The 23,930-nt window shown below is 37.8% G+C and overlaps 7 protein-coding genes and 1 long non-coding RNA gene across 11 annotated transcripts; 1 reads left to right on the top strand and 7 right to left on the bottom strand.

Moving 5' to 3' along the window:
- Positions 1-4,721: 4,721 nt before the first annotated feature.
- Positions 4,722-5,802, bottom strand: LOC149678212 (uncharacterized). Its single transcript, XM_089837099.1, has 2 exons — positions 5,266-5,802; positions 4,722-5,198 (listed from the first exon to the last, which is right to left on the bottom strand). Exons 1-2 carry the CDS (start codon positions 5,439-5,441, stop codon positions 4,898-4,900), a joined length of 477 nt encoding a protein of 158 aa, XP_089693225.1. The 5' UTR covers positions 5,442-5,802; the 3' UTR covers positions 4,722-4,897.
- Positions 5,585-6,734, bottom strand: LOC149678211 (uncharacterized). The gene is made up of 5 exons (XM_089837006.1): positions 6,525-6,734; positions 6,086-6,449; positions 5,795-6,015; positions 5,705-5,743; positions 5,585-5,638 (listed from the first exon to the last, which is right to left on the bottom strand). The coding sequence occupies exons 2-5, from the start codon at positions 6,210-6,212 to the stop codon at positions 5,585-5,587; spliced, it is 441 nt and encodes a 146-aa protein (XP_089693132.1). The 5' UTR covers positions 6,213-6,449; positions 6,525-6,734.
- Positions 6,735-8,413: 1,679 nt separating this feature from the next.
- On the bottom strand, positions 8,414-11,150 carry LOC149678210 (uncharacterized). Its single transcript, XM_089836223.1, has 8 exons — positions 11,016-11,150; positions 10,838-10,914; positions 10,711-10,777; positions 10,487-10,651; positions 10,288-10,429; positions 9,774-9,994; positions 8,973-9,253; positions 8,414-8,906 (listed from the first exon to the last, which is right to left on the bottom strand). The coding sequence occupies exons 1-8, from the start codon at positions 11,148-11,150 to the stop codon at positions 8,606-8,608; spliced, it is 1,389 nt and encodes a 462-aa protein (XP_089692349.1). The 3' UTR covers positions 8,414-8,605.
- On the top strand, positions 9,897-11,156 carry LOC149678209 (uncharacterized). 2 transcript variants are annotated; one of them, XR_016366043.1, is made up of 3 exons: positions 9,897-10,757; positions 10,822-10,931; positions 11,022-11,156. It is a non-coding gene; the product is annotated as an uncharacterized LOC149678209 (long non-coding RNA). The 2 variants fall into 2 exon arrangements; XR_016366042.1 differs by having other exon boundaries at positions 10,818-10,931.
- A 932-nt stretch (positions 11,157-12,088) lies between these two features.
- On the bottom strand, positions 12,089-13,011 carry LOC149678208 (uncharacterized). The gene is made up of 3 exons (XM_089837005.1): positions 12,814-13,011; positions 12,456-12,736; positions 12,089-12,395 (listed from the first exon to the last, which is right to left on the bottom strand). The coding sequence occupies exons 1-3, from the start codon at positions 13,009-13,011 to the stop codon at positions 12,095-12,097; spliced, it is 780 nt and encodes a 259-aa protein (XP_089693131.1). The 3' UTR covers positions 12,089-12,094.
- Positions 13,012-13,082: 71 nt separating this feature from the next.
- LOC149678207 (uncharacterized) lies at positions 13,083-13,715 on the bottom strand. The gene is made up of 3 exons (XM_089836228.1): positions 13,653-13,715; positions 13,313-13,477; positions 13,083-13,246 (listed from the first exon to the last, which is right to left on the bottom strand). Exons 2-3 carry the CDS (start codon positions 13,472-13,474, stop codon positions 13,085-13,087), a joined length of 324 nt encoding a protein of 107 aa, XP_089692354.1. The 5' UTR covers positions 13,475-13,477; positions 13,653-13,715; the 3' UTR covers positions 13,083-13,084.
- A 1,623-nt stretch (positions 13,716-15,338) lies between these two features.
- On the bottom strand, positions 15,339-16,963 carry LOC149678206 (uncharacterized). The gene is made up of 4 exons (XM_089836227.1): positions 16,773-16,963; positions 16,483-16,703; positions 15,997-16,277; positions 15,339-15,939 (listed from the first exon to the last, which is right to left on the bottom strand). The coding sequence occupies exons 1-4, from the start codon at positions 16,807-16,809 to the stop codon at positions 15,696-15,698; spliced, it is 783 nt and encodes a 260-aa protein (XP_089692353.1). The 5' UTR covers positions 16,810-16,963; the 3' UTR covers positions 15,339-15,695.
- Positions 16,964-18,081: 1,118 nt separating this feature from the next.
- Positions 18,082-23,021, bottom strand: LOC149678205 (uncharacterized). Of its 3 annotated transcripts, none has more exons than XM_089836224.1 (9): positions 22,387-23,021; positions 22,169-22,329; positions 22,018-22,094; positions 21,878-21,944; positions 20,528-20,692; positions 19,967-20,108; positions 19,688-19,908; positions 18,884-19,194; positions 18,082-18,647 (listed from the first exon to the last, which is right to left on the bottom strand). In XM_089836224.1, exons 2-9 carry the CDS (start codon positions 22,277-22,279, stop codon positions 18,353-18,355), a joined length of 1,389 nt encoding a protein of 462 aa, XP_089692350.1. In that variant the 5' UTR covers positions 22,280-22,329; positions 22,387-23,021; the 3' UTR covers positions 18,082-18,352. The 3 variants fall into 3 exon arrangements, with proteins under 3 accessions (XP_089692350.1, XP_089692351.1, XP_089692352.1); XM_089836225.1 differs by having other exon boundaries at positions 22,169-22,296; XM_089836226.1 differs by lacking the exon at positions 22,387-23,021 and having other exon boundaries at positions 22,169-22,370.
- Positions 23,022-23,930: the final 909 nt, after the last annotated feature.

The raw sequence follows: 23,930 nt of genomic DNA, 5'->3' as shown, positions 1-23,930 counted from the left end.
GGGTACCAAGTCGATACTTTGAAAAATATTCATATTATTTAATCAATTTGTTAAGTCGGAGTGACAGAGTTTTACCTGACGTTAAGCCTTTTACTGAAAATCTCCGCAACCAAAGCGTAGAGATTATCGGCGATCTCAAAACCCTGAACTTCCTTTGAGAGATAAAGAAGACAATTGAACCACGTTGTAGGACGCGTCGAGATTATGGTGCAGTTAAAATCGCTGACTAAACATTCTTACTTCTATTACTCCCATCCTTATGCGGTCCATCTTGACTTATTTGTGATTTAGAATTTGGAAAGCAAGTATTAGAATTTTGGAGCAAGTAGAATCATCGGGTGATTAGGAATTGGTGTTTTTTTGACGAACCAAGACCAATTCTTCTATTCTAAAATCCCAAAACAGTGAGACTCGGGCACTTGTAGATCGCAGTAATATAATGTTTACGTTGAGAAACGCCAGTATTTCAGATATTTTATTTTTATCAAAGTTCGAATATAACATGATACTTTCTCCAGGACTTTATTTGCCGCATTGCGGACAAGATAATTGCATTCGCGAGTTAAGCAATACTCCAAAATGGATCAACCCCAAATGTTGCGAAAATAGCAGCTGTTAAAACTTAGCAATAATATCTTTTACATTTTCAATGCGTTATTGACTTCGCTAAGTAAAACAGTTCTAGGGTAGCAAAATGTTTGCTAAAACCGGGAAAGCTGCCATATGCTTTAGTACTTGTATACTAAAATTCATTTTATTTTTTTTTTTGGATAAAACGTTTATACATTGAAACTAAGTAAACATACAATTCCAAGGGACCAACTTTCTATGTTATAATTCAGAGTATGATGTTCCACAGAATTGACATGAAAAGGTCATTTTATTTGAGCCAAGCCTTTAATTTACGCCTTTTAAATTTAAGGTAGTAATTGTTTATTTCAAGATATTACCAAGTTTTCGTCATAAGTTCTTTAGTATAGCGAGCGAAATCCAAGAAATATATCGGTCAGATAACTAATACTTCTTGAAATGTAGAATAAGGGAAACAACCCTTTCAAGAATTAAAGCCACTAAGGCGATGACGTTTCCCACGTAGTACAGAGATAGAAGGCTTTCGACTTCCTTCACGGATATCGTTGAAAAATCGTCCACTGGCTGCTTCCACATGATGAGATCCATCGAGTATCGAGCTTTGTAGAACTGATGAAATGTTATGTCGTTTTCTGTGAATAACTCGACCCTTAAAAGCAGATTATTTGTTAGAAATCTCACAATTACAGAAGCAGCTTGGTTTCTTTAGTCTTACATCAGGTTGACTTTCTCCATGAGCTCTGATTTCGAGAAATTGTAGGAAACTACAAAACCCAAAAGTTGATTGTCTATTGACGGGGAAAAGTAGAATTTGTTGGCGTATTCTATTTTATTTTCCATTTCTTGATTTTCAAGCAGAAGAAGTTGCATTAGCAATGTCCCTACGACCATGAACTTCCTGTTGTCTCCGACGTTTTGCGCGACGTTGACAAACTCGTCTCCGATAACCCCGTTCGCAATCGGAAGTATTGATCTTTCTGGGATGGACACGTTGACCTAGAAATGAGATTTAAAGTTCTGTTTAAATCATTCAGCCATTTTAGAGGCAAATAATAAAAAGATTAATTAATGAATTAGTTATGAAAAGATGTAAAAGTTGGTCGAAGTCAAACGATTACCACTATGGCCGACGTTGGCTTTATTTAAAAATCTTAGCTTGCTCTCCTTCAATTAGAGATAAATTGGTATATTTCTGTACTTACGTTTTTGCTAAAAGATACCAATTCGTCACTGTCCTCCCAGAACCAGACATTTTTGAAACTCTGTTTGACGAGCTGGTCAATGGTGTCAACCGTATCGTATTCCTTCTCGGTGAAGTCCGACTTCAGGTTTCCTGATACTTCAAAGTAAATGAAAGTGGTCGCGATCAACCAGGACATGGCTGCCACGCGCCATGCTATCGCTTTCTCAACACGGCTGTACGCTGTGACCAGAATTGCAAGTCCAATTTAAAGTATGGATTTGTGTCACCATTTAATTTGAAAGACGCTTACGTTCGAAGAAAAAGAGGAGTAAATTCTTCCAGATAATTTCGAAAACCGTATAGACGATCGGTCGGCCATTTTTGGGCGTGGCCAAAGCCAAGATGATCGAAACAACCAACAGACTCACTGCCCAAGTTATCGAGAACTGAGAATAAAATTGTTATTGTATTTCCTTGGATTATACGGATTTAGTTTATGATACTTCTCCTTCCATGTTGAGGAAAGATAGAGATGGTTTCTTGGTCATTTTTGGGATTGAAGAGACTATAAAGGTAGACACTGAGTCGAAAACGGTTGTGATTCCCCATTTCATCTCTGAAGAATACATTTTTTCGACTTGCACAGGAAACAACATTAATTCCACTGTCTACCAAAGAGATAAAAAAAATCGCTCAATCCTTTTATTAATACATTTAAAATTAATGAAGGAAAAGCCATTCCTAGCTTTTAAGTCTATATATCTATTAGTTAACGAGATGTTACAAGTGCACAGTTGTTGCTAAGACCGGGTTCCCATTGGATTAGAGGGCATCGTAAAATATTATGGTGACTCATTTCTAGATGATAAGTTAATGATACTTCTAATCTAGAGTTTGTTCTCTTGAAGTCGTAACATTACAGTGAAAACCTCATTATACTATGTATAATTTTTCTGTTTTTCGGGTTCCCACCTCTATTATACTTCAATTGATATCTCAATAAAGTTTTTTCACTAAGCTCCTCCTTACTCAGTGCACATTCTAGTCTTATTTCACGAATCCTTGTTCAAATTTTAACGACTTTCATTTGGAAGCAATGTGTAACGTGCAGCAATATTTCAAATTACCTTCGGTAGATCACCCTGATTTCGGAAAGTTTCAATCTCATCCGTAGGTACGGGAACCAAACCGATACTAAATTGAATGAAATAATTATGTAATTAAATCAACTTCATATGGCCAAGTATGACATATTGTTTACCTGATGTTAAACCTTTTACTGTAACACTCCAATAACAAAGCGTACATATTATCGGCAATTTCGAAACCCTGACCTTCCTTTTGAAAAAAGATGATAGTTGAATTGCGTTGAAAGATTCATCGAGATTATGGTGCAGTTAAAATCGATGCCGAAGCATTCTTACCTCAACTATTCCCATCCAAATATGGTTCATGTTGAATTATTTGTAATTTAGAATTTGGAAAAGATGCCTGTGGAGCAAGTTGAATCATCGGGCGATTATTGGGAATTGGTGTTTTTTCGACGAACCGAGACCAATTCTTCTAATCTAAAAACCCAAAATAGAGTCTTGGGCACTTGTAGATCGCCGTTCGTAGGCCTGGAGTAGACACGCCATCGCGTGTAGATCCGTAATTAGGAGTGTTTATAAAGAAAGGTTTTGGCGAGAAACGCCAGTATTTTTAACATTTTTTATCAAAGTTTGAAATAAACATGTTCCTTTCTGCATAACATAATTTGCCGCATTGCAGTCGAGATAGACACTCGTGAGTTAGGCATTACTCCAAATTAGATCGATCCCTTAAGTGGCGCCAAACCAGCAGCTGTTAAGCTTTGCCGTTATACATTTTAATTTTTAATGCGTTATTGACTTCACTAGAAGAAACAGTCCAACGGTACCCAAATCGACCCGACTTCATTCCCAAATGAATGCAAAAACCGGCAAAAGCTGCCATATGCATTTGTACTTTCATATTAAAGTTCATTTTATTTTATTTTTGAATAAAGCGTATATACCCTGACACTGCGGAAACATACAATTCCAAGGGACCAACTTTATATATAATAATTGAGAGTATGGTGTTCCATATTCTCTCAGGGTAACCTTGACAGGATCAGATGAAAGGGTCATTTTATTTAAGGTTGGTATTGTTTATATCAAAGTCTTAAAGTGTGTGATAAATAATCATTCTTGAGTTAAGCACTACTCCAAAATGAATCGACCAAATAGTTTCGAAACCAGCAGCTGTTAAAAGAAGCAGTAATATATTTTACATTTTTAGTGCGTTATTGACTTTACTAGACGAAAACAGTCCAACGGTTTCCAAATCGACCCGACTCCATGCCAAACTGGGGAAAACTGCCATATGCTATTATACTTATATACCCTGAAACTGCAAAAACATACAATTCCAAGGGACCAACTTGGTATATTATAATTGAGAGTTTCGTGTTCCAGATTCTCTCAGGGCACCTTGACAGAATCAGATGAAAAGGTCATTTTATTTGAGCCAAACCTTTATAGTTTAAGGTAGTAATTATTTATATCAGTCTTAAAGTGTGTGATAAATTTGTTAATATAACGATCGAAATCCAAGAAAAGTGCTAATGATATGTAAGGTTACGAAAGTTAACTCTACTTCAGAAAGTCTTAGTCATTTGGTTTTCGACTTCTTCATCGACATCAAAAAGGTAAAATATTTTTTTGGATATCAGAGCCGAAATGCCAACAGGATTCCCAAATGAGGCTTTCAATTTGCTTTGACAGATATCGAAGTAAAGTCGTCCTGCGGCTTTCTCCATTGAATGACATCGATTGAATATCGTGATTTGTGTGAAATACCGAATGCCAGGTCGTTTTCGACGTACAATTCCACCCTAAAGTAAACCAATAAAGGATGGAGAAAACTGTACAGACATATCCAATAAGTTTTTATTTTTCACAAATTTATTTCGATGTAAGCAAAACATTTATTTTCGCAATTTTATTTCGATTTAAGCAAAAGCATTTATATCCACAAATTTGATTCATTTCGTTTCAGGCAATATCATTTATGCACTGTATATTCAAAACATCTTGACTCTCAACTCTAGTATTTTTTAGCTTATCGTGAATGGCCATAAAAAAGATAATTAATATTAACTGTATGAGGAAGCCGTTTTGAAATTTCTCTAGCGCTTCTCGACTTCTTGAAATACAGACTTAGGAAAACAACAATTTCAATAATTAAGGCCAATAAGGCGATGGCGTTTCCCACGTAGTACAGAGATAGAAGGCTTTCGACTTCCTTCACGGATATCGTTGAAAAATCTTCCTCTGGCTGTTTCCATTGGATGAGATCGATCGAGTATCGCGCTTCGTAGAAGTATTGAAATCCGAGGTCGTTTTCTGCGATTAACTCGACCCTGAAATAAAGATTAATGAGTTACAAATTTCACTATTACAGAAGTGTCTTCGTTTCTTTATTGTTACATCAGATTGACTTTCTCCATGAGCTCTGATTTCGAGAAATTGTAGGAAACGGCAAAACCCAAGAGCTGATTGTCTATGGACGGTGAAAAGTAGTATTTGTTCGCGAATTCTATTTTATTTTCCATTTGTAGATTTTCGAGCAGAATATATTGCATTATCAGCGTCCCAACGATCATGAACTTTCTATTGTCGCCGTCGTTTCTTGCTACTTTGACGAACTCGTCTCCGAAAGCCCCATTCTCAATCGGAAGTATTGAACTTTCTGGGATGGACACGTTGACCTAGAAATGGAATTTATAGTTCTGTTTATATCATCCAGTTATTTAAGAAGCAATGAATACATGAAGTTCAGTTTATTCGTTTTGTTTTTCTCCTATGAATCGTGTGTAATACGTCCAATAAGTTATCAAAAAATTTAAAAGTTCGGTTGAAGTCAAACCTGTACCACGATGGTCGACGTTGGTTTGATCAAACAGTTCTGCGAAAAATGTTTACTCGCTCGTGTTCAATTACGGATTTTTGTACTTGCCTTTTTGCGAAAAGATACTAATTCGTCAGTGTCGTCCCAGAACCACACGTTTTGAAAACCCTGTTTGACGAGTTGGTCTATGGTGTCCACAGTATCGTAGTCCTTCTCGGTGAAATCCGACTTCAGCTTGCCTGATATTTCAAAGAATATGAAAGTGATCGCGATCAACCAGGACATGGCAGCCACGCGCCAAGCGATTCCTTTCTCGACACGACTGTACGCTGTGACCACAAATATTAGTCAGTTTTCATGTACGGATTTATAACACCATTTAAATTCGAAGAAGCTTACGTTCGAAGAAAAAGAGGAGCAAATTCTTCCAGATCATTTCGACAAAAGTAAAGATGAATGGTCGGCCATTTTGATTTTTGGGCGTGGCTAAAGCCAAGAGGATCGACACTGCCAATAGACTCACCATCCAAGTTATAGAGAACTAAGAAAGAAAATATTTTTGTATCATCTTTGAATATTTGTATTTGCTTCGTATTACATGTCCTTCCATGTTAAGGAAAGACAAAGATGGTTTCTTGGTCATTTTCGGGATTGAAGAGAGTATGAAGGTCGACACTGAGTCATAAACGGCCGTAATTCGCCATTTCATATCGGGCGAATACAATTTTTCGATTTGCACAGGAAAAAACATTACGTCCATTGTCTACAAAAATATAAAAAACGACATATATCACTCTTTTTATTGATACATCTAAAATTGAAGACGTAAATGGCATACCGAAGTATTAGGTCTACATATCTATTAATTAACGAGATATTATAAGTGCTCGATAGTTGCTAAGAACGGGGGACAATTGGATTCAATGTGACCTATTAGAGGGTGTCGAAAAATCTTATGGTGACTCATTTCCAGATTGTAATTTAATGATACTTCTTTTCTCGAGTTTTTTCTTTGAAGTCAAAACATCAGATAATTTCGTCGGATAAAAATTAAAAGAGCCCGGTTGTAATCTCACTATACTTCAATTGATATCTCAATAAAATCATTTCACGAAGCTCCTTACTCAGTGCAAAATCCTGTCTTAGTCTAACCCCACGAATCCTCGATCAAATTTTACCAACATGCATTTGGAAGCAATGACTCACGTGCAGCAACTAGCACCTTGTTGCGCGCGCAGAGGAAATTTCTCAAATTACCTTTGGTAAATCACCCCGATTTCTGTAAGTTTTAATCTCATCCGTAGGTACGGGAACCAAACCGATGCTTCGAATAATGTAATTGTGTTACTTAATCAATTGCTAAAGACAAAGTATGCCAGAATTTTACCTGATATTAAAATTTTTACTGAAAAACTGCAATAGCAAAGAGTTGAGCTTATCGGCGGTCTCGAAACCCTGAGCTTCCTTTGAGAAAAGAAAAATAATTCAAACGCGTTAAAAGATGCATCGAGATTATTGTGCAGTTAAAATCGCTACCCAAACATTCTTACTTCAAGTACTCCCACTCAAATATGGTTCATTTTGGCTTATTTAAAATCCAGAATTTAGAAAAGATGCGTGTGGAGCAAGTAGAATCGTCGGGCGATTATTATGAATTGATGTATTTTCGACGAACCAAGGCCAATTCTTCTATTCTAAATGCTTAAAACAGAGACATTTTGGCGCTTGTTGATCGCTGTTTGCAGGGCTGAAGTAGACACTTCATCGTCATTGGGTTTAGTTGACTTAGGCCCTTATGAAATCGCTAATGTAATCATGAATTGGAAATAAACTTTAAACTAAACTATAAACTATAATGTTTTCCTTGAGAGACGCCAGTATTTAAGACAGTTATTTTTTATCAAAGTTCGAATTTAACATGTTATTTTCGGCGTACCATATTTTGCCGCATTGCGGACGAGATAATCATTCATGAGTTAAGCACTATTCCAAAATGAATCGACCAAATAGTTTCGAAACCAGCAGCTGTTAAACGAAGCAGTAATATATTTTACATTTTCAGTGCGTTATTGACTTTACTAGACGAAAACAGTCCAACGGTTCCCAAATCGACCCGACTCCATACCCAACCGGGGAAAACTGCCATATGCTATTATACTAAAATTAAATTTATTTTATTTGGTTTTAAAACGTATATACCCTGACACTGCAAAAACATACAATTCCAAGGGACCAACTTGCTATGTTATAATTGAGAGTATTGTGTTCCAGATTCTCTCAGGGGAACCTTGACAGAATCAAATGAAAAGGTCATTTTACTTGAGCCAAGCCTTTATAGTTTAAGATAGTAATTGTTTATATCAAAGTCTTAAAGTGTGTTCGTGATAAATTCGTTAATATAGCGATCGAAATCCAAGAAAAATGCTATTGATATGTTAGGTTACGAAAGTTAACTCTACGATGGCGTCTTCAGAAAGTCTTCTTCACCGACATCAAAATCGAAAATATTTTTTTTTTTTTGGATATCAGAGCCGAAATGGCCAATAGGATTCCCAAATGAGGCTTTCAATTTGCTTTGACAGAAATCGAAGTAAAGTCGTCCTGCGGCTTTCTCCATTGAATGACATCGATTGAATATCGTGATTTGTGTGAAATACCGAATGCCAGGTCGTTTTCGACGTACAATTCCACCCTAAAGTAAACCAATAAAGGATGGAGAAAACTGTACAGACATATCCAATAAGTTTTTATTTTTCACAAATTTATTTCGATGTAAGCAAAACATTTATTTTCGCAATTTTATTTCGATTTAAGCAAAAGCATTTATATCCACAAATTTGATTCATTTCGTTTCAGGCAATATCATTTATGCACTGTATATTCAAAACATCTTGACTCTCAACTCTAGTATTTTTTAGCTTATCGTGAATGGCCATAAAACAGATAATTAATATTAACTCTATGAGGAAGCCGTTTTGAAATTTCTCTAGCGCTTCTCGACTTCTTGAAATACAGAATTAGGAAAACAACAATTTCAATAATTAGGGCCAATAAGGCGATGACGTTTCCCACGTAGTACAGAGAAAGAAGGCTTTCGATTTCCTTAACGGATATCGTTGAAAAATCGTCCTCTGGCTGTTTCCATTTTATGAGATCGATCGAGTATCGCGCTTTGTAGAACTGATGAAATGTAAGGTCGTTTTCTCTAATTAACTCGACCCTGAAATGCAGATTAATTGTTAGAGATTTCACAATTACAGAAGCATCTTGGCTTCTTTAGTCTTACATCAGGTTGGCTTTCTCCATGAGCTCTGATTGCGAGAAATTGTATGAAACGGCAAAACCCAAAAGCTGATTTTCTATGGACGGCGAAAAGTAGTATTTGTTGGCGTATTGTATTTTATTTTCCATTTGTTGATTTTCAAGCAACAGAAATTGAATTATCAGTGTCTCTACGACCATGAACTTTCTCTTGTCCCCGACGTTTCTTGATACGTTGACGAACTCGTCTCCGATAACCCCGTTCTCAATCGGAATTATTGAGCTCTCTGGGATGGACACGTTGACCTAGAAATGAAATTTATAACTCTGTTTAAGTCATCCAGTAATTTTAGAAGCCAAGAACACAAGACGACGAATTTATTCTTAAGCTTTTCTTCCGTACGTATCGAGCGTAAAGCAAGTAGTCCACTTAGCCTTGCGAAACCGTATCGTTACCGTTTTAAGTTCGTAAATCATCCGAAAGAGGGTGCCCATTACCTAAGTCCGAAGTTATCGTTTAAGAAACGTTATCAGATGGCGTTCTGTTCGTATTTGGATATGTGACGCTACGTTAACGATACGGTTTCACAAGGCTTAGTGGACTACTCGCTTTAGACGTCAAACTAAAATTATCAACTATGTGAAAGTTCGGTTGAAGTCAACCCTATACCACTACGGTCAACGTTGGTTTTATCTAACATTTCTGACAAGAAAATGATTACTTACTCGTGTTCAACTACCTATCGGTTTGTGTATTTCTAATATTTCTCTTCAATGGTTTACTTGCTTGAGAAGGGATGAAGGTAGCGATCGATTGTGCACTTACTTTTCTGCGAAAAGAAGTTAATTCGTCAGTACCGTCCCAGAACCAGACATTTTTCAGACCCTGTTTGACAAGTTGGTCGATGGTGTCCACAGTATCATAGTCTTTGTCAGTGAAATCCGACTTCAGGTTGCCTGATATTTCGAAGTAAATAAAAGTGGTCGCGATCAACCAGGACATGGCCGCCACTCGCCACGCAATCGTTTTCTCGATTCGGCTGTACGCTGTGACATGAAAGAGAATTCGGATCACAAGTTTTGAGATATATTGCCTAGGACTGTTCACGAGCTCGAGCCCGAGCATTTCTAGTCGTTCTCTAGTCTGACGTTGGTAGTAGCAATTTTTGTTAAAAATATGTATGTTAACCGAGCCAACTCGACTCGATCATTTTAGAGCCGAGCCAAGACCCAGCTTGGCTCGAGCCGATTTTTCGACCCGAGCCGAGCTTTTAAAAAGCTCTCTGCAGCTCGACTCGTGAACAGTCGTATTTCCCTAATTTAAATTCGAAAGAGTTTACGTTCGAAGAAAAAGAGGAGCAAATTCTTCCAAATCATTTCGACAAAAGTAAAGATGAATGGTCGGCCATTTTGAATTTTGGGTGTGGCCAAAGCCAAGAGGATCGACACTGCCAATAGACTCACCATCCAAGTTATCGAGAACTAAGAAAGAAATTATTTCTGTATGAACTTTTAATATACGAATTTGGTTCACGTTACATGTCGTTCCATGCTGAGGAAAGACAGAGATGGCTTCTTGGTCATTTTCGGGATAGAAGAGACTATGAAGGTCGACACTGAGTCATAAACGGCCGTGAATCGCCATTTCATCTCGGGAGAATACAAAGTATCGATTTGCACGGGAAAAAGCATAACGTCCATTGTCTACCAAAAAATTAAAAAAAAATATTAGATGGTAAAATTAAAAATTTCCATTTTTTTACCTTTGGTAAATCACCCTGGTGTCGGAAATTTTCAGTCTCATCCTTGGGTATGGGTACCAAACCGATGCTTCGAAAAAGTATTTATATTATTTAATCAATTTTTTAAGACAGAGTGACAGAGTTTTACCTGGCGTTAAGCCTTTTACTGAAAACCTCCTCTACCAAAGCGTAGAGATTTTCGGCGATCTCAAAACCCTGAACTTCCTTTGAGGGATAAAAAGGTAATTTAGACGAACCATATTAATTACGTTGTAAGACGCGTCGAGTTTATGGTCAAATTAAAATCGCTATCTAAACATTCTTACTTCTAGTACTCCCATCCTAATATGGTTCATGTTGACGTAGAGAATTGTTGTATTTTCGACGAACCAAAGCAATTCTTCTATTCTAAATGCCTGAAGCAGAGAGACTTGGGCAGTTCGCAGGGCAGAAGTAGTCATGCCATCGCGTGCTGGTCCTTAATTAAGAGTGTTTATAAATAATGGTTATGGCGAGAAACGCCAGTATTTTGGACATTTTTTTATCAAAGTTTGAAATAAACATGTTCCTTTCAGCATTACTTAATTTGCCACATTTCAGTCAAGATAGACACTCGTGAGTTAGGCAAATTAAATCGATCCCTTAAGTGGCGCCAAACGAGCAGCTGTTAAACTTTGCCGTAATACCTTTTACATTTTTAATGCGATATTGATTTCACTAGAAGAAACTGTCTTACGTACCCAAGTCGACCCGACTCCATGCCAAAATGTATGCAAAAATCGGCAAAGCTGCCATAAAATAATACCCTGACACTGCGTAAACATACGATTCCAAGGGACCAACTTTGTATTGTTTTATTTGAGAGTATAGTGTTCCAGATTGTCTCAAGGGAAGTTACACGTTTAATTTTTAACGTAGTAATTGTTTATACATGTTTTCGTCATAAATTCGTTAATATAGCCATCGAAATCCAAGAAAAAACCATGTGATGTGTGAGGTTACGAAGGTTAACTCTACGATGGCGTCTTCAGAATGTCTTAATCATTTGGTTTTTCGACTTCTTCATCGACATAATGAACCAAAATATTTTTTCCGATATGAGAGCCGAAATGACCAACAGCATTCCCAAATGAGGCTTTCAATTTGCTTTGACAGATATCGAAGCAAAGTCGTCCTTTGGCTTTCTCCATTGAATGGCATCGATTGAATATCGTGATTTGTGTAAAGGTCGTTTTCGACGTACAATTGCACCCTTAAGCAAACAAACCACGGATGAAAAAAAAACTAAACAGATCTATTCACAATTTTATTTCCATTTAAACAAAAGCTTTTATATCCACAAATTTATTTCATTTACATAATGTAATTTCAAAACATCTTTACCCCAACTATAGTATTATTTAGCTTATAGTGAAAGGCCATAAAACAGATTATTAATATTAACTCTATGAGGAAGCCGTTTTGCGACTTCTCTTATGGTTCTCAACTTTTTGAAATACAGCATAAGGAATACAACAATTTCAAGCACTAAGGCCAATACCGCGATGGCGTTTCCCACGTAGTACAGAGATAGAAGGCTTTCGACTTCCTTCACGGATATCGTTGAAAAATCGTCCACTGGCTCTTTCCATTTTATAAGATCGATCGCGTATCTCGCTTTATACAAAAGAGCGAATAAGAGGTCGTTCTCCGCGCACAACTCTATTCTGAAAGGGAAACTGACGTGTTAAAATTTACAAAATCCTTTTTTATTTCTTTAGTCTTACATCAGGTTGAGTTTCTCCATGAGCTCCGATTGCGAGAAATTGTAGGAAACGACCCAAACCAAAAGGGTATCTTCTATGGACGGCGAAAAGTAGTATTTGTTCGCAAACTGTATTTTATTTTCCATTTGTTGATTTTCAAGCAGAATAAGTTGCAATATCAGTGTCCCTACGAGCATGAACTTCCTGTTGTCGCCGACGTTTTTGGCAACGTTGACGAACTGGTCTCCAAAAATCCCGTCTGCAACTGCGAGTATTGAAGTTTCGGGGATGGGCACTTCGACCTAGTTAGGAAATTTCTTGTTCTAGTTATTTGAGGAGGGATTAAAGTAGCGATCGATTTATTTATTTCTGCACTTACCTTTCTGCGAAAAGAAGTTAATTCCTCACTGGTATCCCAGAACCAGACATTTTTGAAACCCTTTTTGACGAGTTGGTCGACGGTGTCCACAGTATCGTATTCCTTCTCGGTGAAATCAGACTTCAGGTTGCCTGATACTTCGAAGAAAATGAAAGTGGTCGCTATCAACCAGGATATGTACGCCACACGCCACGTCATCGCTTTTTCGACACGGCTATTCGCTGTGACCACAAGAACGATTCTGTTTTCTAGTATGGATTTATTACACCATTCAGAGACGAAATAACTTACGTTCGTAGAAAAAAATTAAAAAATTCTTCCACATCATTGTGACGAAAGTAAAGACGAACGGTCGGCCATTTTGATTTTTGGGCGTGGCCATAGCCAAGAGGAACGACACTGTCAATAGACTCACAATCCAAAATAACGCGAACTACAGTTAATGTTGAAAGAAATTATAATTATATTCCTTAGGAACATATAGAAAAATTTATGTTACTTGTCCTTCCATCTTGAGGAAAGACAGAGATGGTTTCTTGGTCATTTTCGGGATTGAAGAGATGATGAAGGTCGAAACTGAGTCATAAACGGTCGTCATTCGAATTTTCATCTCTGGTGTAAAGAAACTATCGACTTGTGAAGGAAAAAGAAGTACGTCCATTGTCTGGCAAAACAATATGTTTCAAATTGAAGTAGTATATGTGTAAATTTAACGTCTGTTCGAGCATCGCTTTGTGCTATAGGCCTAGTGCCCTATGGTCTGGGCGTAGCGAGTTCTTAAGAGTGGTGCCTTATCAGAGGGATCCCGAAAAAATCACTAGTGAAATGTTTAATGTTACCTGTGGTAATTCACTGCGGTTTCGAATAGTGTTAACATCATCCAAAGGTATTGGCACAAAACCAAGACTTGAATGAAGAATAAATAATGTTTAGACATCACTTAAAAAAGAAGTGTGACAGAATTTTACCTAATGTTAAATCTTTTACATAAAAACTCCGATAAGGAAGAGCAGAGATTGTCGACGATGTCAAAACCCACAGTTTCCTTAGAGAAAAAAAAGACAATTTAGACAATAGAAATTGGATAATGAAAATTTTTGGAATATTCTCTGTTTTTCGATATCAAGTCGCGTTCAAAAACAAATTTTATTCTTACCTCAATTACTCCCATTCGAATATCAAACATGTTGAATGATTTGTTATTCAGACTATTGAAGACTGCGTGGCAATGAAGGCATTTATTGCTTTTGACTATTCAGCAGACCAAAAAAACTCTCGGGAAATTTTTCCGACTCTGTGGTTTGGGCCGAAGTAGGTGCACTAACTGAAAGTACGGGTAGGCATAAAAGTAATTCGAGACGGATTACCGATTTTTCCAAAGTTAATATTTATCTAGCGTTACTGCTTCCAGCAGGATATATTTCGTTCATTCAAAATTTAGTGTTGACTTTGGTTTACTTGTTGCTGAGGGAAAATGTTGACTTTATATTACGCAATGCCGTTCCGAGTTAAGTATATTGATCGGACTACATGTCAAGGGAGTGGCTAAGAAAGGGCTTTTTAAAGTGTTTGTATATCGTTAGAAGACAGGCGAAGATATAAGATAAACAAGGTGTGTGGGCGAGAATATAGTAAATGCGTCAGTAAAGCTGGAACCCAAATACCAGAAGAAGAAATTGAAACAGTTTTTCCAGCAACCACGTTAGAAAATTCTGCTAACAAATGGTATTATGGAAGGATAATTTGGAGAAGAATTTAGAGGTTCTTCTAGATATATGGCAACATTATTTTAATGAATAACCCAAATAACCAAAATTATTATTGTATATTCAAATAATTATTGTATTTTGTTCTAGGCCTATCCGAGACATATTAAACAGGATGAGACACGTTGAATTTCACCACACCCTGGAAAGGGAAGCATGGTGCATTTTCAACGAACCAAGACTAATTTTTCTATTTTAAATGCCTCAGACAGGGAGACTTGAGCCCTTGTAGATCGAAGTTCGCAGGGCGGAAGTAGTCACGCCATTGCGTGTAGATCCGTAATTAAGTGTAATTATGAATAATGTTTACGTTGTGAAACACCAGTATTTCAGACATTTCTTTTTATCAAGTTTCGATTTGAACATGTTCCTTTCGGCCTAACATTATTTGCCGCATTCGTGAGATAAGAATTACCCCAAAATGAATCGATCCCAAAAAGTGGGCCGAAGTCAGCAGCTGTTAAACTTAGCTTTAAATTTCTACAGATAATTATTGAGTTCACTAGAAGAAACAAGCCCAAGGGTACCCAAATCGACCTGACTTGATGCCAAAATGTGTAGTAAAAACCGGCAAAGCTACTATACTCTATAGTACATTTAAAGTTAATTTTATTTTATTTGTAGATAAAGCGTATTTCGCTTTAAGTATAAACATTAGTACTCACATTTTTATTTTACTTTAATTAAGCAATATCGTTAACTTATATTCACAACAAACTGACTGTAAATCCAACATCTTTTAATAAATCGTCAGTGGGTGTAAAAACGAAAGTATTAGGGATTCCCAACTAGATCTAAAAGCCGAGAACCAAATACGCCATACGCGGCTGTAAATCGAGGCGGAAGTAGCTTGGTCACGTTGAGAAATGGCACTATAACCTTCCGGAGACTCTTGAGTGGTCGGTTTGAAATTTCGCCCACGCGCAGAGAGAAAAATACGAGTTTCCCTTTCAATCACATGAGGGTTACTTGAAGAGGGGGGGGGGGGTTACAATTCATATTTTTCCCTCTGCTGAACGAGCGCCTAAGCGAAATGCCGTGTTTAAGGTAAAAGATGGGAATGCATTATACGTTAGTATTTACACATTTTCTTGATAATATTTTGTGAACATTAACTCAACGTGAACGCCGTTTTGAGACCTTTGATGCTGTTCTCGACTTCTTTAAAGCATATTCAAATATTAAAGCCAGTACTGCGATGACGTTTCCCACGTAGTACAGAATAAGAAGGCTTTCGATCTCCTTCACGGATATCGGAGAAAAATCGTCTACTGGCCGTTTCCATTTCATGAGATCGATCGAGTATCGCGCTTTGTAAAAGTGAAGGAATAAGAGGTCGTTTTCGAGGATTATATCTAGCCTGAAACAAAATCACGCGTTAAAAGCGACACAATCCACGTTGTAACGATAGTCTTACAACAAGTTGACTTTCTCCATGAGCTCTGATTGTGAGAAATTGTAGGAAACAGCAAAACTCAAAAGCACATTTTCAATGGACGGCGAAAAGTAGTATTTATTTGCGAACTCTATTTTATTTTCCATTTGTTGATTTTCTAGCAGAATAAGTTGCATTATCATTGTCCCTACGACCATGAACTTTCTCTTGTCCCCGACGTTTCTCGCGACGTTCAAGAACTGGTCACCAAAAATCCCGTCTACAGGTGGGAGTATTGAAGTTTCAGGGATGTACACTTTGACCTAGTTACGAAATTGATGGTTCTAGTTATTTAAATCATCCAATTATTATAAAATGAATTAATATGGAATAATGATGGTTCAAGAATAGATGAAAAAGTTCGGATCAACTAAGCACCAATAACTCTTGGGTCGACGCTAGTTTCACCTAATATTTCTCTGAAATGCTTTGCTCGATTGAAAAGGGGGCGGGGATTTTTGTACTAACCTTTTTGCGAAAAGAAGTTAATTCTTCACTGCCATCCCAAAACCAGACATTTTTGAAACCCTGTTTGACAAGTTGGTCGACGGTATCCACAGTATCGTAAACCTTCTCGGTGAAATCCGACTTCAGGTTGCCAGATATCTCAAAGAAAATGAAAGTTGTCCCGATCAACCAGGACATGGCTGCTATGCGCCACGCGATCGCTTTTTCGACACGGCTATACGCTGTGACCACAAATACAATTAGATTTCGAGTATGGATTTATAACACGATTTCAATTGAAAGACTCTTACGTTCGTAGAAAAAAATTAGGAAACTCTTCCACATCATTTCAACTAAAGTAAGGAGGAACGGTCGACTATCTTGATTTTTGGGCGTGGCCAAAGCCAAGATTATCGAAACTGCCAACAGACTCACTACCCAAGTTATCGAGAACTACGGTTAATTTTGAAAGAAATTATTATAATATTCCTTGGAAACATGTGGGAAAGTCCACTTAACTTGTCTTTTCATGTTGAGGAAAGACATGGATGGTGTCTTGGTCATTTTCGGGATTGAAGAGATGATGAATGTCGACGCGGAGTCATAAACGCCCGTCATTCGACACTTCATCTCAGATGTAAAGAAACTATCGACTTTTGTAGGAAAATATAGCACGTCCATTGTCTGCCAAAAGGATTTGTGGAAAATGAAGCAATTTAAGTATAATTATTTAGTCTGTTCTAGTATCGCTTTTGGGTTCTAGAGTTTGTGAAATTTTTAACTTTACTTGTGGTAAGTCAGTCTGGTTTCGAATAGCGTTAACCTCATCCAATGATACGGGCACAAAACCAAGGCTTGAATAAAGAAAAAATGTTATATAGACAACACGATAAGAAGATGTGAGACAGAATTCTACCTAATGTTAAACCTATTACTGAAAAACTCCGATGTCGAAGCGTAGAGATTGTTGACGATGTCAAAACCCAAAGTTTCCTATGAGAAAAAAAAGTTCATTTAGACAATAGAAATTGGTCAATGAATATCAGCTTTTAGACATTGAGTCGCGTTGAAAGAGACATTTGAGATTATTGCTGCGTAAATAAATATTCTTACCTCGATTACTCCCATTCGAATATCAACCATGTTGAATAATTTGTAGTTCAGACTATTGAAGACGGCGTTGAACAGAACGGATTTTTTCTCTTTGACTATTAGCCGACCAAAAAAAGCGATTTTCGCGACTCAATGTTTATGGCCTAAGTCGGTGCACTAATATAAAGAACGAGTAGGCATAAAAGTAAATCTAGAATGCTCGATCAACTAGATAGGTTTTCTCATTCAATATGTTAATTTGAGCGTGACCTTATTTACCAAATTACGGACGAAAGAAATATAACGTTGGCAACCAAAAAACACGTAAGTTAAGTATTATATTATTCCACTTAAATCGATCCTAAAAGTGCCGCTAAAACAGCAGGTGTTGAACCTAGCAGTAATACCTTTTTCATTATTAATGCGATATTGATTTCACTCAAAGAAACAGTCCTACGGGTACCAACATCGACCTGACTTCATGCCAAAATGTATGCAAAAAACCGGCAATGCTACTATACCGTATAATACATTTTAACTTTTAATTATATTTTATTTTTATTTGTAGATAAAGCGTAATCATACAACTCCAAGGAACCAACTTGCTGTGTTATAATTGAGAGCATGGTGTTCCAGATTCTCTCAGGCCAGATGAAAAGTTCATTTTATGCAAGCCAAGCCTTTAAGTTACGCGTTTAAATTGTAAGTTAGTTATTATTTACATCTAGGTATTAACACGTTTACGTGATACGTTTGTTAATATAGCGAGCGAAATCCAATAATTATGTTATTCAGATAACTAATAGGGATATATAACGTTACGAAGGTTAACTCTACGATATCGTCTTCGTTTAATTTTCCGATTGGTTTTTGACTTTTTTATCGACATGAAAAGCGAAAATATATTTTCCGATATCAGACCCGAAATGCCCAACGTGATTCCCGCTAAATAGACCAAAATGAGGCTTTCGATTTCCTTGACAGATATCGAAGCAAAGTCGTCCTTTGGCTTTCTCCATTGAATGAGGTCGATTGAATATCGTGATTTGTGTAAAATACGGAATGCCAGGTCGTTTTCGACGTACAATTGCACCCTAAAGTAAACAAAGAAGAAAAAAACACTATAACTATTGAAATAAGTTTCCCTGAATCGCGTTTTGGCGGGAACTCGCGGATGAATACACTTCCCCCTTTTAGTTGACTTCAGAACTGAACTGTGTGGTAGGGCGGGCAAGAAATTTTGCCTCTCTCTGATTGGATGAATGCAAATTTTTATGGAAACGGACGCCATAAACTAGCTTCATCCCCCTATTTACTTCTGTTTTCTTACATTCTGTTGACGTTCTCCATGTACTTTGATCTCGAGAAATTGTTGGAAACAGCGAACACCACAAGGTTGTTCTCTATTGACGGTGACATGTAGTATTTGTTGGCAAATTGCATTTTCTCGCTCATCGCTCCGTTTTCCAAGAGCAGAAGTTGAATGATCAATGTCGAAATGACCATGAACTTCCTGTTACGTCCTTCGGCTCCCGCTATGTCCGCAAACTCTTCACCCACAACTGCGCTCTCTACAGTGAGCATGGAAGTTGAAGGAATATCTCCCAATAGCTTTCCGTATTTCTTCATATTCGATTTCGCCTAGATAAGAAAGTTATCATAAAACATCGTAACAGGAAGTTATATCTAGTTTATTAGGGTGAAGGTATAAATTCGCCTGCACATTTCCAGCTCTTTATCTCCAGTCCAAACGTATAGTAGGTCCGGAGTTAATCCCCACCTCTAGTTTATAACCAGCATCTCATTGGTTCTTGAAAACTCGTGCACGTCAGCGCGACGCGAATGACGAAAATTACGTATTTTCCGACTGATGAGAGGCGAAACAGCCCGGACTCCTTTTATTTTAAAGGAGGACTGGGACTATGGCGCGCGAATACTAAGACATCTTATACCTTCTCCCTAATAAACTAGATATCACTTCTTGATCGTAATTTTGACTTCCTAAATTACTATGACATTGTTGAACAATTGAAAGAAAGCTATAACAGTCCCTAACCCCTCCTCCCTCGAAGTACTGAGACGTAACGGTTGATGTTTGTCTAGGAATTTAATGCATTTGTTCATCAACACTTACCTTTCTTCGCAAGGAAGTGAATTCGTCGGATCCTTCCCAGAACCAGACATTTTTAAAATCCAGTTGAAGGAGCTGGTCGATGGTGTCCACGGTTTCGTAGATCTTCTCGGTGAAGTCCGATTTTAGGTTGCCTGATATTTCGAAGTAAATGAAAGTGGTCGCTATGAACCAGGACATAGCAACCATGCGCCATGGGCTCGATATCTCAATGGTCTTTAATGCTATAGTATCATATTTTTTAGTAATAAATCCCATCATTTTTAATTAAAATTATCTCACGTTCATAGAAAAACAGTAGAAAGTTTTTCCATAGCATTTCAACTACACTAAAAATGAGCATTCGGCGGTTTTGTTTTATGCCGGTGATCAAAGCCAAAATAATTGACACCACCAATAGACTTATCATCCAAACTAAGGCGAACTGCATTTTAGAGTGAGAGTCATGAGACATTGTATGAGTAATTAGAACGGGTAATGGTACACATTTTATAGACCATTCCACGAATTACTCGCAGAGAAACCAGCACACAGGGACCGGAGGCCGCCCTCTTAGGGCCTTTTCAGACAACACAAAATTTTGATTCATTTAGATGAGTCAACTTGAGTTGAGTAAGAGGCAACGCCAAACGGAGTTCACCCGAATTCACTACACGCGGCGGGATCTCTCTCTCTCTCTCGCTGCCTCTAGCGGTGCTTCTTGGCCTCAGGGAAATAACCTCCCTGTGGTGTTTGCTTCTCTTCAAATAATTAATGCAATGATCAATTGGACATGATTTATTTTTGCTTAATTTTAAACCATATGAACTCCGGGAATTTATTGTTATTATAGCGGATATTTACCTGTCCTTCCAAGCTGAGAAAGGACAGTGATGGTTGCTTTGTCATTTCCGGTACGGACGAGACGATGACGGTGGCCACTGAGTCATAGGCACCCGTCATTCTTGCCCTCATTTGAGGTGAAACGAAATTCTCGGCTTGAATAGGAAACAGTAACGCGTCCATCGGCTATACCGAATATAAATTAAATCAATATTTTGTCAAATTATCGTTCATTGACGACCGATTTCTGTCCCGGTTCTTGACACGCTAATATTCGTGCCCGGAGTTTTACCTCTCCGAGTGACGATGACGTCACGGAGAGGTATTACACTGGACGTGTCTGTGTATGTCTTTTTGTCTGTCACCGCGGTCGCTGTTAGAAAATCGGAGCCAACGTGTTCGCAGAAAGTAATCTACTCCCATCGTTAGGATTAAGAAGTGCGCGGCGATCGGTTAGGGTTACTAGAAACGGCAAGCCCCCCCCCCCAATGGCAGGGCTTACACCAAAGGATCACGCAATTGCGAGTTTTCTTATCATTTATTGCTAATCAATCGCCCAACTTATATACCCTAAACTTCCTAAAACATTTAAAGAGGCATACGCTTGAATTCAAACGTCAGCAATAGCTATGTTTAAAATATTTAATTAACTATTTAAGAAAAATCTCTTAATTGCTTCTCGACTAGCAGAGGTTTATTTTGGTTTACCAACTTGTTTATTTTCAGTCTTTTAATGTTAAGACTAATCTTAAAGAGGGTGTTTCTGATAAGTATGTCATAAATTAAACGGTGTGATCTTTGAGTAAGACTGAGTGAAAAGTGTCAAAGAACGTGGGGTGTAGGACGTTAACGAAGTTGTGTTTTCCGAATGACTGTTGTTGACATCATAAGTTTATCATGCCTCTAAGTACACAAATATGGGTTACAACTGGGAATCTTAGGGAGGCTACTGTGACGTCAGAACTCGTATAGCGCTAAGATCCGAAGAGAGAAAAATTTGAAATTTCTGTCGCGGTGCAGCCACCAAGCGGTTGAGACGATTACTAAATGGGTCACGTGAAAAAAAAAATCATCCAAGGAGATTTTTACGTTTCGTATAGGCAGGCATTGGGGGGAACGAATTTTACTTGAGCAACCCCAAATCCCTCTCTCTCGTGAGATAGTGGCGGTTTCAGTCCTGAAACACTCTAAAAGGGATAAAAGAAACGCTAGGCTAGGTAGTAGAATTTTGTATTGAAGTTGAGGTGATAAATGATACGGAGAGAGTATAGGATTTCATTAAAGGGAGCCAGACAAACACTATTGCCATAGGAGTAGCAGCCATTTCATTACTTAGAGGCATGATAAACTTATGTTGACATGTATATTCACCTCTGGTAAATCGCCATTTTCTCTCAAACTCTCAACTTCCGCTTGAGGTAAAGGAATAAGCCCAAGGCTTCGAATAAAAACATGATTCAGACATTATCAATAAATATTGAGAAAGTTGATTTACTCCAATTGATGTTTACCTTAAATTGAATCTTTTCATGTAACACTCTTTCTGTATATCGTAAAAGGCATTAGCGGATTCGATACCCACAGTTTCCTAAGATGAAAAAGTATTTGAATATCTATTTTTTATTAGGCCTAATTTAAGATGAATATAAATTTCATACTCACTTCGATAATCCCAAATTGTAAATCGTGCATGTCTACGAAGAGTAGAGTTTGTAACTGTCGTAAAATGAATATGATTTTGTAAAGAATGAACGCTGTTGGAGATCCGCGCATTTTTGTAATCTAAGTAACTGGGCGACGAAGAGGGAATTAGCTTGTCGGTCCTATCAAAAGTATATAGATATAAGAACAAAAAGTTCACTTCTTTAAAAATTCCCTACCTTTGGCTGTACACGGCATGTAAACTGAGATTGAGAAGAAAAGTACCCTCCGCTCAACCGCCTACAGGAACTAACCAATCAGGGAAGAGCTTCTTGACGTCTTGGTGTATAGAAAGTAGTACATGATGCCATCGATCCAAACGTTAGTTTTTGCTACTAGAGCTAGCATCTGCTACTTTATGAGCCTATTTACGGCTTGTTCCCTGTGCCACGGTCGGGAAAGAAATCATACGCAGAGGGGGGTTGACACTATTCTCATATCACACGGTGTGATCGAGTTTCAACGAGGTATGAGTGCCAACTACCGCGCCTTCCCAAATGGTGACTTATCTAAAATCTACGATCCGTCACCGCTTGTACAAACCTTGAATTACTCGCATCCACTTGCGGCTATGGCGTGCACCTCGTAGAAATAAGGTAGAAATGCTGCCCCTAGTTCAGAGAATGCATTAGAATTCTTAATTTGGTAAAGCGAGTTGTCCGGTATAAATAAAGCTTCCGTTAGAGTTTCGTAAATATAAAGAGAGAATTCTATTGATTAAGCTATCCACTTTGTTGTGATTACACCGTTATTAACTTCAAATAATTACTTGGTTATATACTGGAATATATTTGGAACATTGCTAAATAGAAAACTATGAGAATGTGAAAGGAAGTCTATTTATAAGGTTCCTATAGTGGAACTGCAATCGATATATAAGTAAAGGTTCTCACAGAATTGACTTTCTTTAAAGCCGACCCCGAAAGCTTTACCATAAGTTCAAGTTCATAAGAATGTTCCATAAGTTTGTCACTGGTTACAAACTGGAGCTTGCCATGAAGTGATTGATGTAGGTGAAACGCCATAGATACTCGTAAAGCGACGTCTGGTGAGGCGCTGTCAAAGGCTTAGTAATGCAGTCTAAATACGAAGATGGACTGCAAAACTGAGTGTAGTCAATTGCAGCTTGTCGTTCTCGAACTAGCTCGAGCTGTAAGTCTCTAGCATTACGAAGTTTAGGTAGTGTCATACTTATGGAACGTATCTTATAAGCTTATGCTTTACCTAGGAAGCTGAAACTAATTTGGCCATTGTCCTTTAGGACAGAAAGCTCCAAACTATATAATCATTTTATCGCCCCTCCTTTTCATTGGACCTCCTATCTCAAACTTTGTTCCCTGGGACTTGAATATTAAAATAGAGTATCAAAAAGAATAGGCCTAAATGACGTGAAAGCCCTTTTGTTTTAGGAAAGTCATTGAGAACGCGTTATGTTTCCGTTTTATGGCGGTAGGTAGTTGGGAACTGAGTTTGGAACCTGGTAAAAAGCGGCAGCTATCGGCAGTAATTGGAAATATGACGCGTTCCTCTTTCCTAAACCGAAAAAATAGAGCTTTTTACCTCTCCGAGTGACGTATGTCACGGAGAGGTTCTAATTTCGACGTGTCTGTGTGTCTGTCTGTCTGTGTGTGTGTCTGTCTGTGTGTCTGTCTGTCCGTTGTTACACCCACGTGACCGCGTTCGCAGTTTGCAAATCGGAGCAAACGTGTATTCAATTTCCAGA

Source organism: Phalangium opilio, unplaced genomic scaffold (genome assembly GCF_054372755.1).
Source record: "Phalangium opilio isolate 3A_F unplaced genomic scaffold, DU_Popi_V2 ptg000042l_1, whole genome shotgun sequence".
NCBI classification, from domain to species: domain Eukaryota; kingdom Metazoa; phylum Arthropoda; class Arachnida; order Opiliones; family Phalangiidae; genus Phalangium; species Phalangium opilio.
Note: the sequence above shows the minus strand (reverse complement) of the source record. Positions and strands in the feature narration are given on the sequence as shown.

Coding starts and splice junctions, on each gene's coding strand:
- LOC149678211 (XM_089837006.1), bottom strand. CDS start 6,212: ATGGTGAGTCTATTGGCAGTGTCGATCCTCTTGGCTTTAGCCACGCCC. Junction 6,016..6,085: donor GCTCCTCTTTTTCTTCGAAC/GTAAGCTTCTTC, acceptor TTGTGGTCACAG/CGTACAGTCGTGTCGAGAAA. Junction 5,639..5,704: donor CGTCGACCATCGTGGTACAG/GTTTGACTTCAA, acceptor CACGATTCATAG/GAGAAAAACAAAACGAATAA.
- LOC149678212 (XM_089837099.1), bottom strand. CDS start 5,441: ATGATCGTTGGGACGCTGATAATGCAATATATTCTGCTCGAAAATCTA. Junction 5,199..5,265: donor ATGGAGAAAGTCAATCTGAT/GTAACAATAAAG, acceptor TCTTTATTTCAG/GGTCGAGTTAATCGCAGAAA.
- LOC149678207 (XM_089836228.1), bottom strand. CDS start 13,474: ATGGACGTACTTCTTTTTCCTTCACAAGTCGATAGTTTCTTTACACCA. Junction 13,247..13,312: donor TCCTCAAGATGGAAGGACAA/GTAACATAAATT, acceptor CATTAACTGTAG/TTCGCGTTATTTTGGATTGT.
- LOC149678206 (XM_089836227.1), bottom strand. CDS start 16,809: ATGATGTGGAAGAGTTTCCTAATTTTTTTCTACGAAC. Junction 16,278..16,482: donor TAACTTCTTTTCGCAAAAAG/GTTAGTACAAAA, acceptor TTTCGTAACTAG/GTCAAAGTGTACATCCCTGA. Junction 15,940..15,996: donor ATGGAGAAAGTCAACTTGTT/GTAAGACTATCG, acceptor ATTTTGTTTCAG/GCTAGATATAATCCTCGAAA.
- LOC149678210 (XM_089836223.1), bottom strand. CDS start 11,150: ATGACTACTTCTGCCCTGCGAACTGCCCAAGTCTCTCTGCTTCAGGCA. Junction 9,254..9,773: donor TAACTTCTTTTCGCAGAAAA/GTAAGTGCACAA, acceptor TTTCATTTCTAG/GTCAACGTGTCCATCCCAGA. Junction 8,907..8,972: donor ATGGAGAAAGCCAACCTGAT/GTAAGACTAAAG, acceptor TCTGCATTTCAG/GGTCGAGTTAATTAGAGAAA.
- LOC149678205 (XM_089836224.1), bottom strand. CDS start 22,279: ATGCGCGGATCTCCAACAGCGTTCATTCTTTACAAAATCATATTCATT. Junction 20,693..21,877: donor AAAATGGCGATTTACCAGAG/GTGAATATACAT, acceptor TATTCGGTATAG/CCGATGGACGCGTTACTGTT. Junction 20,109..20,527: donor TTCTCAGCTTGGAAGGACAG/GTAAATATCCGC, acceptor TCTAAAATGCAG/TTCGCCTTAGTTTGGATGAT.
- LOC149678208 (XM_089837005.1), bottom strand. CDS start 13,011: ATGACGTGGCGTGTGGCGTACATATCCTGGTTGATAGCGACCACTTTC. Junction 12,737..12,813: donor TAACTTCTTTTCGCAGAAAG/GTAAGTGCAGAA, acceptor TTTCCTAACTAG/GTCGAAGTGCCCATCCCCGA. Junction 12,396..12,455: donor ATGGAGAAACTCAACCTGAT/GTAAGACTAAAG, acceptor TTTCCCTTTCAG/AATAGAGTTGTGCGCGGAGA.